General features: G+C 41.2%; 1 protein-coding gene across 1 annotated transcript; it reads left to right on the top strand.

The window, feature by feature from the left end:
* Positions 1 to 9123: 9123 nt before the first annotated feature.
* LOC113027944 (uncharacterized) lies at positions 9124 to 11863 on the top strand. The gene is made up of 3 exons (XM_026177795.1): positions 9124 to 9763; positions 9848 to 9900; positions 11075 to 11863. The coding sequence occupies exons 1-3, from the start codon at positions 9717 to 9719 to the stop codon at positions 11833 to 11835; spliced, it is 861 nt and encodes a 286-aa protein (XP_026033580.1). The 5' UTR covers positions 9124 to 9716; the 3' UTR covers positions 11836 to 11863.
* Positions 11864 to 12514: the final 651 nt, after the last annotated feature.

Raw genomic sequence — 12514 nt, 5'->3', positions numbered from 1 at the left:
TATGTACTGCAACTTTACCAGTGCTGGCTTAAAAGAAAGGATGGTACATATTCGAAGAGGTAAACATGTTGTTCCCACATCATAACTGGAAAACTGTTCAATCATACAAAACCTGGGCCTTCTTTGAAAGGCTGTTCCTTTTGAGCTCCATAACCAGTTTCTATAATACCTCGAAGGTATACTTTTCCAGTGGGTAGGTGAGGTTCAAAGTGTACATTAGTCCAAACAGCATTGCAGCTGCTAGGGTATAGTTATCCAAATCCTGCCAGACTCTCTGGCCTTCAAGGACTATCCGGATGTCCTCAGGGCTGCCATTGGCATCTCTTGACTTTATGATGTAAATTCCCATGGTTGTTTCCTTATTAGATTGTTGGATAATGGCTTCATCTGTGGCCTAGAAAATGCAGAATTCCAAAATTTAATTAAACAGAACACTGGTCAAAGAACATTATACCAAATCTTATTTTAATCTGTGTCACTATTCCAAAAAATGTTAACATTAACACATTAGGTGAACAAAAATGGATTCATTACAGCATGTGATTTGAGTCCTCAGAATGCTTAAAAAGGTAATGAAGTGAAATCTCCATGCAAAGAAGCAGAATACTGTCAGAGCATAGAGAGGTGTTCAACTATGAACTCCACACATAGTTCTAATGCAGGTAAAGGAAAAAAACAAACAAAAAACGCACCCATGGTAAATTGTGAAAATCCCAGGTGATTTTCGACATACTCCTGGCATAGAGTGACAAGCAGCATTTTGTTAAAATTATTATTTTCCCTAAAGTGTATACACAAATTAATTTTTTTCTTACCTGGGCCGTGGGCTCCAGAATGTTCTGAAGTCTTCTTCCTATTTGTCCTCCTCGCCTTTTGAAGACCTTTATTAGTTTGTCAGATAGCACATCTATCTGCGAGAGTAATCTGGACTGCAGTGGCATGGTGGTAATGCGCTTAAACTCTGTATCTAAAAAGAGAAGTTGTCACATAAAAGTCCTGTCAAAATCTCAAATCTCACAAGGTTACATCCACACAAAGTTATATTACTATTTATTAGCTATGGGTCCCATGTTGCTGAGCAGTTCCATAGTTGCCCTTACTTCCAAACCACCCAAAGCCTGTTTGCAACCACAGCAGTTGCCTCCTTCTGGCCATTTTGCAGTTCTGCCAAATGACCCAGAAACTACATCTATTATTGTCATATACACATCAAGGTCTTTCATTAATACTTAGTTAAATTAGTTAATTTGACTTTTCCAGAAAATTTACCTTACAGAATGTGAGATAACATATGCAAATCTTCACTAGTAAATAAAATAATGTTATTAAAACCTTAACTGTAACACCTCTACATAACAGCGCTAGACAATTGTTCTGAAGCAACACCAATCTGCCCTTCAGCAGGGATAAGCACCATATATCGATACAGAAAAAATAAATTTAACATATTTCTATCGTCATTATTTTTATCTCTTTAAGCCCTCCTCTCAGTCTCTCTATAAATCAGTTAAAACAATTTGTTGGGTTTTTGTGTGTCTTTAACATGTTATCAGTACATTACATTCACTGCCCCAGAACATGAAATAAAGCCCCACGTCATGCACTTCCTCTCCTAATGAGTACTGCATAGGTGTCATGCCCTAAATAAACCGACTTTAGTGAAGACCCCCCCCAACACAGCCCACCCCATGGCAAACTAGCTTATTTAACTGTTTAACTAAAACATTTTAGGTACAACCAGTTAACTAAATGGACACGAGTTTGTTAGTCTGTATTCACTGAGAAAAAACAAGCGGATGTGACTGGGCACACACTGAAAAAAAGCTAATGCACATAATATTGTCTCGCAGCTTAAGCTAGCATTATCGTTAGTTAACTTAAGGAATGACTTGTTTTTTACATTATGTTGCTCAACAGCAATTCACGAGAAAAACTTCCCCATCTAATGGATGTTCTCTTCGTTTCCTCTCAAACATGTAGTTTTCAGTTTACCTCGACAAAGTAAAGCTCAGCACCAAACGTAAACGAAGCGAAGACAAAAAATGGCGGACCGCCACAGTGAATTTTCCCTCGTAGAACACACCCTGGGGGGTGGAGTTTCAACAGAAAACACAACTATTTTCTGTTATTTTGATATGACTGGTTTTAAAAGACTGAACATCCTTCTAAAACAAGTGAAAGGCGTGAGACTTAATTATGTTTAGACCAAAAATATAAATGATTCATGTTGGATATATTTACTGTGTTTTTACTAATTTAACAACCTCATCATTGCATTAGTCGCTTTATGCTATAGCATTACGCTTACATTAGCTTGAAGCTCAAGGTCGTCATTTTATTTAATTTCTTTTTCTGGGCTTACAAACAGGACACACAACATTTAGATAACCGTTACACTGAATCTTGGGTCTGTGTTGAGTCTTCCAGCTGCTGACTACAGAAGCTAGATTGACCTTTCAGCATGTTTATAGCGGCTGTGGCTATGTGCTGGTAATGTTACCGTGTGTGAGCAGTCACATTGGCAGCAGACATGTTTCAACAAACTAGTCATATCCCGGCCCTACATTAGCTTGTTTAATGGTTAAGACACTGCAGGTACCACCACTTACTACAGACACCGATGCAAGTTTGTAATAGTCTGGTAATTTAGACTGAAAGAATATACAAACAATATTAACTCACATTATATATGTTAATTACTAATTTGCTTATCGCATAATTTCGGTTACCATTAGCTAACTGGAGCCTAACATTGGCCTCTCATGGTTTTCGATAAACAGCCCACATACCTGTAAAATAACAACACCCAGTAAAAGTCCACATATATAAAGGGTCTACACTCTTTCTCACTGGTGTGTTAGCTTTAAAATCTTATTTACCTTCAAGTGTAAAACTCCAGATGGTAGTAGATTTTCCAAAGCGAGAGACAAAAATGGCGGACAGTGCAGCCGATTTTTCCTTTCCAGGGGGCGGAGCTTGAGGATAAAACACGACTAACTTGTTTCTTTTCAACATGATTTGTTCTAAAAGAATCAATATTCTTAAAGAATATGTGAAAATTAAAAGACAAAAATATGTTTAGATGTGAAATTTAAATTAGTCATGCTGGATATATGAAGTAATTCTATGCAAATTCAACAACCACCCTATTGCATTTTTTTCAGTGCATACCAGATCGGTAAAGGCCTGGGTTAACGATCAGTTCTGTTTTTTATTGCTAGCACTTCTAGCACTGGCAGTTAAAGCTGGACTAGTTTGCCCTGAATTAAAAGATTTCAACTAAATGTAAGCTTGTAAAGCCAAGTTAATTTAAGCTTCTAGGCATTCTGAAGTTGAAGGAATAGCTTACCTTTCATTGTTACAGGGAAACAAGATCCACTGCTGAAAAGCAGGAAACAAATGCAGGAAACCCTGTGAAAAAACAAACAAGTCTCTGTAGATAAACTACTAAATCAGACAGCATTAAATTTCACTACTCACTTCAAAACAAGCTTGAGCCCCAAGTCTTTCCCTGACTTCAGTGGCTTGTATACCTACAGTGTGCCACTGGGCATGGTCGCAGCACCTCCCATATTTCCTTCATCGTACATCGTCCAGTCTGGGAATGGCTACCAGCGGGGAAGAGAAGCCCTTTCTTTCTCTAAATACTCTGATGATATAGTTGTTCCTTTTCCTCTGACACAGTATCTAGGGTTTCCCTGAGACTGAGTTTCAAGAGCCGTGGATCTGAGGTAAGGGGCTACTTATAAGCATCTAGCACTTGAACAATCAAAACCTGTGTGTTAATTTTTCTTTGTTTCTGCAGGTGATGCTGACCCTCAGCTGTGCAAGAACTGATGTCTTCAAACATTAAACATAAGAAAAATTGCATTGACTGTCAATCATCTTGGTTTTAGATGTTGCAGTGTGCCGCTAACTCTACGGACAGTGAACCAAGTCTTCTAAATACAATAATGTTCACTGAATAATGGGTATCATGGCCTGTAAATAAATGCAGCAGGATAACTGGGTGCCAAAATTTTACTGATAGTGAGCTGAAAATACATTCCTGTGTCTAAGCCGCTCCCCAAGTAACACAAAAACATTGCTGGCATGAGTAAACCCATCATATGTTCCTACATCAGGTTTCTTACAACTGTGTATGGAACAGTAAGAAGAAAGTCGAGTTAGTTTTGTTCACCATTTTTTTTTTCTGATTTGGTGAATTTCCTGAATAACCCATAACTATCTCGCTGGCTGACGAACCTTGCCAACCCGCTATCTGCAACCACAACACTCAAGTTTGAGCTGAGCTAACATTAGCTGGTTCTCATGCTGGAAGCCAGTCTCCAAGCAGTCCGATAGCTTCCCTTCCAGCTCCGCGTTCTGTACCCATGTACGAGCCAAAAAAGTTTGTTGTGACTTACGATTCCAGCTCAGATGAGTCCAGTCCTCCTGAAGTTCAGTCTCCTGGCCCCTGGTTCAGCTCTTTGGGACCTGTGAGGAAACCTCCCAGCGTCTCTGTGAACCCTCGGTCAGCTTTGAGAACCAGTGGACGCCCACATGTGGTGTTTAGGTCCCATCCGGTCTACGAGGCTTTATTGCCCCCTCGTGGAGTCAGATATGCTGCTGGTAGTGGTGGGAACTCTGCTTCCTACAGATCATCCCCATTCAATCCAGCATTCGCATGGGATGAACAGCTTGCAGCGGGGCCTTCTGCCCTGTTCTACCTGGGAGGGTGGACACCTCGTCACCTCCCGGATGCCAGCGTCTGGAACACTGATGAGGTGCCGGTGAGCACGACTGAGCTGCCGTACCTGCCTGCATCCTACATTGTCCAATCAAGAAACAGCTACCAGCGAGCAGCAGAAGTCCTGTCCCACTCCAAATACTCTGACGATACCTTCAAGCACATTCACCCCAGCGAGTCTCCAGATCTGCCTGAAGCTGAGAGTCCAAAGGTTCAATGAGGATTCATTAAAACTAACACTGAGAACACGTTCATGTCTTATCATTCAACCAGAATTCATATGACCTGTAAAATGCCTCAGACTCTTAGACCGATTGATGTGAACCTCTGAGATCACCCACACAGTGACTGCAGGGTTTTTCACATTCATTCATAAGAAGGTTGTTGCTGAAAACACGAGTGCAGAGAGTGAAACAGTGAAACCCCAGAAGCGGCTCTGCTGTTTCGAGCTCGGAGGCCTCGCCTGTGGCTCGCTGCTTCAATAAAGGAAAATCACAGAGGACTGCAGATGCTTTAGTCACAAACTTTCTGACGCTGTGATCGTGGCAGTGTGGGAGGTGTTTGAGGATAGCTGGAGATCTGCATGAAGCTGGGAGTCACATTAGCCTGTTTTCACAGGACTTCAGTCTGAATGTTTCATTTCACCGCGATCTACCCCCAACCTGAAATTTCACAATTTCTACTCATGAAGCTGCTGAGAGTAGTTTAAGAAATCGAAGCTTCTTGTAAAGACAAAATAACGAGCTTTTGTTTTTAAAGCAGAGTGATGATTTAAAGGATTTACGTGGAACTTTAAAACATTGTACTCATGACGTGTGCGTCCCTCACATGTATGAGACGTGAAAGATGGACGTCATCACGCTGCTCCAGGCTGCTGGTTGTTGTAGGGCACAAATAAACTAAACTAAGTTTTTCTTACATTTACTATGTTTGAAATGAGAATCAGTACGAACCACAAACTCGATGTAAGAGTTCTGGTGTGTAGTTACAATTACAGTGATTAGCCACACCTGGTAAAACCTGCATTTAGCTTGCAACTTGGAAGTGTTTTACCTATCTACTGAACAGTTAGGAGCAAATGAGTGTAACCCTCCAAGGGGAACAGGTTGTCAACCTAATCTTATATTGTTTATATACTGCCTGCTTTTTATTTTCTTTCTTTTTTCAAACAGTCAATATGTCAAAATCTTCAGGTTAGTATTGTGGAACTTTGACTTAAAAATGAAATATTGGGATGAATTGAAAATCTAAGATAACATAAAAGCTATTTTTAAAAAACATTTCTGACTTATACGTTTGTTTTTTCCCAGTGCAGGAAACAAGCCTCCATAGATATGACCTATGATTCTGAATGTACAATTCTTATGTTTTAATGAACACTTAAACTTAATTTAGATTATGTTTCAAAAACCAACATTTTAAGTCCTTCCAGGCATTTCAGATGGCTGTGGAGTTGCAAGACTTGCTTTTTGAACATTTTGTTCAGAGGGTTACACCAACAAAGATGAAGTGACAGTCCAAACACTGGACTGTTGAATTAAAACATGAGCACAGAGGTTAATTATGTAAAAAAATGAATGATCAATATAGCACTGACTTTGCATTGAAAATATACCTCATATCGGTATATCTAAATCCTACAGCTATGTCAATGTTGTGCTAAAAATTCATAGGACATTTACGGTTGCACATCTGAAGCCTTACAGCATCAACAAAACCAGCTAATGTTAGCTCAGCTCAAACTTGAGTGTTGTGGTTGCAGATAACGGGTTGGCAAGGTTCGTCAGCCAGCGAGATAGTTATGGGTTATTCAGGAAATTCATGTTCACCAAATCAGGGGGAAAAAAAAAAAAAAAAAAAAAGTGAACAAAACTAACTCGACTTTCTTCTTACTGTTCCATACACAGTTGTAAGAAACCTGATGTAGGAACATATGATGGGTTTACTCATGCCAGCAATGTTTTTGTGTTACTTGGGGAGCAGCTTAGACACAGGAATGTATTTTCAGCTCACTATCAGTAAAATTTTGGCACCCAGTTATCCTGCTGCATTTATTTACAGGCCATGATACCCATTATTCAGTGAACATTATTGTATTTAGAAGACTTGGTTCACTGTCCGTAGAGTTAGCGGCACACTGCAACATCTAAAACCAAGATGATTGACAGTCAATGCAATTTTTCTTATGTTTAATGTTTGAAGACATCAGTTCTTGCACAGCTGAGGGTCAGCATCACCTGCAGAAACAAAGAAAAATTAACACACAGGTTTTGATTGTTCAAGTGCTAGATGCTTATAAGTAGCCCCTTACCTCAGATCCGCAGCTCTTGAAACTCAGTCTCAGGGAAACCCTAGATACTGTGTCAGAGGAAAAGGAACAACTATATCATCAGAGTATTTAGAGAAAGAAAGGGCTTCTCTTCCCCGCTGGTAGCCATTCCCAGACTGGACGATGTACGATGAAGGAAATATGGGAGGTGCTGCGACCATGCCCAGTGGCACACTGTAGGTATACAAGCCACTGAAGTCAGGGAAAGACTTGGATGGCAGCCATCTCTGAGAATCGAGAGAAAGGGCTCCTCCTACAGGAGCAGTAACCCAAGGAACGCCACCAAGAAATGAGGATCCATAAAAGCCTCCAGCACCATCCCCTCCACCTCCGAAGCTGCTAGTCCCTACCCCTCCAGTATCAGAAGTCCAGTCATCACCAAATTGATCTGAAACTAGAAACAGATTTCACACAGTTTCTTTTAATTTTTAATTTAAAAACAGAAAATCCAAGTTTTAAAGTCTAAGTCAAGAAATGAAATAAAGGCTTTATCAAGTAAAACTGTTTCAGAAGACCTCAAAATCTACATTCCTGCTGCAGCTACAGACCAGTTATCATAGACACTTGCCTTGAATAACTGTAGGGAAACAAGCTGCTCTGCTGAACAGCAGGAAGCAAACCCAAGAAACCCTGTTAAGATAAAAGTTCTCTATAAGTACAAGTACGCAAACGAAACCACTAAACAATAAAGCTCAAAACTAACCTGAGAAACAGGTCAAGCACCATGTTTAAATCTCAAACTGCACCACAGTTCAGCTACAACAGGTCAGAAGTAACAGTCTGACAGATGCTATCAGCAGAAGCTCTGTGCTAAGTGCTTATATTTGTGCTCTGCCTCTTCAGAATGAACTTCACCTGGTCCCAGTCAGTCACTGATTAATGCTGCATTCAGTTCAGCTCAGAGTTTGAACATTTCTGATCTCCTCTTTGAAAGATCGTTGGATTGAGTGGGAGACGTAACCGTGGACAGTGAGTGTGAAATTATCCAGTCAAGCTGAGCTCAGACCATAATATAATCTTCTACACGTATTCTCATGTTTTGTAAGGATTCTTCAAAACCCTCAAAGTAATAATAAAGAATAAATCTTAAAGCTGCACAGAGTTGTTCTTTTATTATTCTACTTTTCATGCAAATTTCCAAATGCAGCCCGGCCTGAAGGGTGCAGATGGAGTCCAGAGCTCTTACATACATGCTAACAATATCAGCAGCAGCAGCAGATTCAATTCAGTCTTATTTATGCAGCGCCAAATCACAACAACAGTCGAGGCGCTTAAGGTAGACCCTACAATAATACATACAGAGCACTTTGGCAACAATGGGAAAAAAAACAGGAAGGAACCTCCAGCAGAACCAGGCTCAGGGAGGGGCGGGGCCATCTGTTGCGACCGGTTGAGGTGAGAGAAGGAAGACAGGATAGAAGATGAAGGTTTAAGGTTTATGAACCATATCTTAGATGGCTCTTCTACCTTTTGTCTCAGATGCTGAAGGGAATGAGGTGAATCAAATAGCTCCTCCTACAATATTAGGCTCACAGCAAGTGTAAGAACACATATACTGCTTTGTGCTTCTGATAAAGTGACAAATGCAGACTGAAGGTTAAAAGTGAGCATGACATTCCTTCTTATCGGAGCGTAATGCCAGCATCACACTTTTAAATTTCTAGATTAGCTCATTCAGAACCGAAGAAGAGCAAAGAAGAGGCTGAAGAGCTGGTGAAGGGGGACATATTCTGTTTATTTGAAGCTAGTAGGGTAGCTTTGCATGAATGACAGTTCAAAAATAATCTTTCTCTGGGAGCTAGTCTAGAGTCTGATGGTTATTTTGCTAAGAACCTGAAACATGAGATGATTTAGGATGAGGCCACCCTGACCTGTTTATTACTAGATATATTATATATTATTATTTTTTTTGCACTAACTTGTCTTGTAGCACCTTGGTTCCTGGAGGAACGTTGTTTCGCCTCACTGTGTATTTTTAAACTGTATATGGTTGAAGTGACAATAAAGTTGAACTTGAAGTGTCCCTCAGTCACATACAGGTATCACATCTGGTTTCCAAGAAGCTAAGATGCTGATGACAAAGATAGTTGGAGGCTTTAAAAGTGAAACTTTACAAACCAATGCATGATATATGACGGTGATTACGCCTCGCCATCTTTAATATACAGTCTGTGGTTTGTGACCTATGATGTGACTTGAACGCATCATGGATGCAAAAGGTGAACATGGCACCAAACTAATAATTATTTTCCACCACTCCCACTCTCAACATTTTGTCTTTACCTTATACAGATGTAAAGACCCGAGTATGTTTGCCTCTGAGCTGTGCTGCTGTACTTCACGATTTTCTCCTCTCTGTGGATTCAAATCACAAAAACACTTTCTGATTGTTTGGGGGAATTTTGTGTGGCATCAGAGCCAGTCTGAGTACTTCCGTCCATCTGTTTTCAAATGCAGTTTCATTTCACACCATTTGAGCATCACAAAGAAACTTTCACAGCTCGTGTGTTCTTGCAGAAACGCAGCTGAAGTTTGGATGAAGTTCTGTCCCAGCACCACCTCGGGTCTCCAGGTGTCTGTAATGAACATGATGAGTGCCGAGCTCCTACATTAGAGCAGCTTCAATCAGCAGCCAGCCTTCACCCGACAGAGCTGTAGATGACCTGCTGTTCTGAGTCAAACATGGTGTTGGGACTCTCTTTGAGGTCAGCTGATCATCTGTTTTCATTGTCATGTATACTGTGAGTCACAGCTGAACCTCCGTTTAATCGTGTCTGACTGTCCTGCAGAGCTCCTTTGATCTGCCTGCTGATAGGCACTGGTTGTACTTTCCCTGCACCAGGTAGGGCTCAGTCTCTGAAGGCCTAATATTTCACTATTTTTGTGGTTATTCTGTTTTAAATGAAACTGATTCCTTTGGTTCTACTTCCAGTTTTTCTTTGCTAAATCAAACATGGACTTATTTCTAATGCACTTTACAATTTTAGTGAAAACTGAGTTGGATAACACCGATCGATGGGAGACTGGTCAGTTACCATAGTAACAGACTCTTTGGTCCTAATCTGCTCCCTGGCAGGTGTTTCCTCCAACTCCCTCTGAGCAGGAAATGACTTTAGTTTTCAGACTTTTACATCATTAGTTTCTGAAAAAACATGCTGGATGTAGCAAATATTAAACAAATTACAGCTTATACATAATAATAATAATAATAATAATAATAATAATAATAATAATAATAATAATAATAATAATAATAATAATAATGGTAAAAAAATGGTAAATGGCCTGTATTTATATAGCGCTTTTAATAGTCCCTAAGGGCACCAAAGCGCTTTACATATCCAGTCATCCACCCATTCACACACACATTCACACACAATAATAATTTTTTCTGGACATGATCTCATTGTTCAGGCTTTAAAGTTCTGAATGCAGAATCATTAAATTCTGTCAGACAATATTTGGAAATGCACAACGCTCTAACAAAGGAGTTGAGTTCGACCCTCGACATCTTTTCCACTCTAAAATAATAGTTTATATTTCCTGGTCTACGTCCTGTCACAGCTCCAAAACAGTCTTTCAGGTTTGATGTGTATTGGACGCGTTTAATCACCCGTCTGTACCTGTAACGCTGCAGCTGATTCAGGTGAAATTTGTTGGATTTCAGCTTCAATATTAATTTTGGAAAAATGAAGGTGGGTAAACAAGTGGACAGATTTAAATTCCACTCTCCCCTCTCTGCTTTAACTGAGACTCACCGTCCACCGTGAAACACATCCGCCTTCCTCGGCTCACAGCTTTCCTCTTCATTTACTGGTTACCATGGTGATTCCTTTTGGCTTCCCTTTTCCACTCTGCTTATTGAACCAGTGCTCGGCCGTGTGCTGCTCTCTGGGACGGTCCTGGATGTGTCGCAGTGGTTAGGACAGGGGTACAATAATTCTCAGTAGTCCTTAAAGTGATCATTTTAAACTTGTGCTTAAACTGTTTAGTAATTTGAACTCTGTGTTTCTCAGATTACAGGTATCCCTACCCAGGTGGTGGACAGTCTTCTGGATTATCAAACCTTCAATCTGAAGCTTTTCACTCTCCCTTGGTGTCCCTGATGTATGAAGATGCCCCTGAACATTGTGGTTCTCATGCTGGAAGCCAGTCTCCAAGCAGTCCGATAGCTTCCCTTCCAGCTCCGCGTTCTGTACCCATGTACGAGCCAAAAAAGTTTGTTGTGACTTACGATTCCAGCTCAGATGAGTCCAGTCCTCCTGAAGTTCAGTCTCCTGGCCCCTGGCTCAGCTCTTTGGGACCTGTGAGGAAACCTCTCAGCGTCTCTGTGAACCCTCGGTCAGCTTTGAGAACCAGTGGACGCCCACATGTGGTGTTTAGGTCCCATCCGGTCTACGAGGCTTTATTGCCCCCTCGTGGAGTCAGATATGCTGCTGGTAGTGGTGGGAACTCTGCTTCCTACAGATCATCCCCATTCAATCCAGCATTCGCATGGGATGAACAGCTTGCAGCGGGGCCTTCTGCCCTGTTCTACCTGGGAGGGTGGACACCTCGTCACCTCCCGGATGCCAGCGTCTGGAACACTGATGAGGTGCCGGTGAGCACGACTGAGCTGCCGTACCTGCCTGCATCCTACATTGTCCAATCAAGAAACAGCTACCAGCGAGCAGCAGAAGTCCTGTCCCACTCCAAATACTCTGACGATACCTTCAAGCACATTCACCCCAGCGAGTCTCCAGATCTGCCTGAAGCTGAGAGTCCAAAGGTTCAATGAGGATTCATTAAAACTAACACTGAGAACACGTTCATGTCTTATCATTCAACCAGAATTCATATGACCTGTAAAATGCCTCAGACTCTTAGACCGATTGATGTGAACCTCTGAGATCACCCACACAGTGACTGCAGGGTTTTTCACATTCATTCATAAGAAGGTTGTTGCTGAAAACACGAGTGCAGAGAGTGAAACAGTGAAACCCCAGAAGCGGCTCTGCTGTTTCGAGCTCGGAGGCCTCGCCTGTGGCTCGCTGCTTCGATAAAGGAAAATCACAGAGGACTGCAGATGCTTTAGTCACAAACTTTCTGACGCTGTGATCGTGGCAGTGTGGGAGGTGTTTGAGGATAGCTGGAGATCTGCATGAAGCTGGGAGTCACATTAGCCTGTTTTCACAGGACTTCAGTCTGAATGTTTCATTTCACCGCGATCTACCCCCAACCTGAAATTTCACAATTTCTACTCATGAAGCTGCTGAGAGTAGTTTAAGAAATCGAAGCTTCTTGTAAAGACAAAATAACGAGCTTTTGTTTTTAAAGCAGAGTGATGATTTAAAGGATTTGCGTGGAACTTTAAAACATTGTACTCATGACGTGTGCGTCCCTCACATGTATGAGACATGAAAGATGGACGTCATCACGCTGCTCCAGGCTGCTGGTTGTTGTAGGGCACAAATAAA

Source organism: Astatotilapia calliptera, chromosome 8, assembly GCF_900246225.1.
Source record: "Astatotilapia calliptera chromosome 8, fAstCal1.2, whole genome shotgun sequence".
Taxonomy (NCBI): Eukaryota; Metazoa; Chordata; class Actinopteri; order Cichliformes; family Cichlidae; genus Astatotilapia; species Astatotilapia calliptera.
The sequence above is the reverse complement of the archived record's forward strand: the minus strand, read 5'-3'. Positions and strand labels throughout refer to the sequence as shown.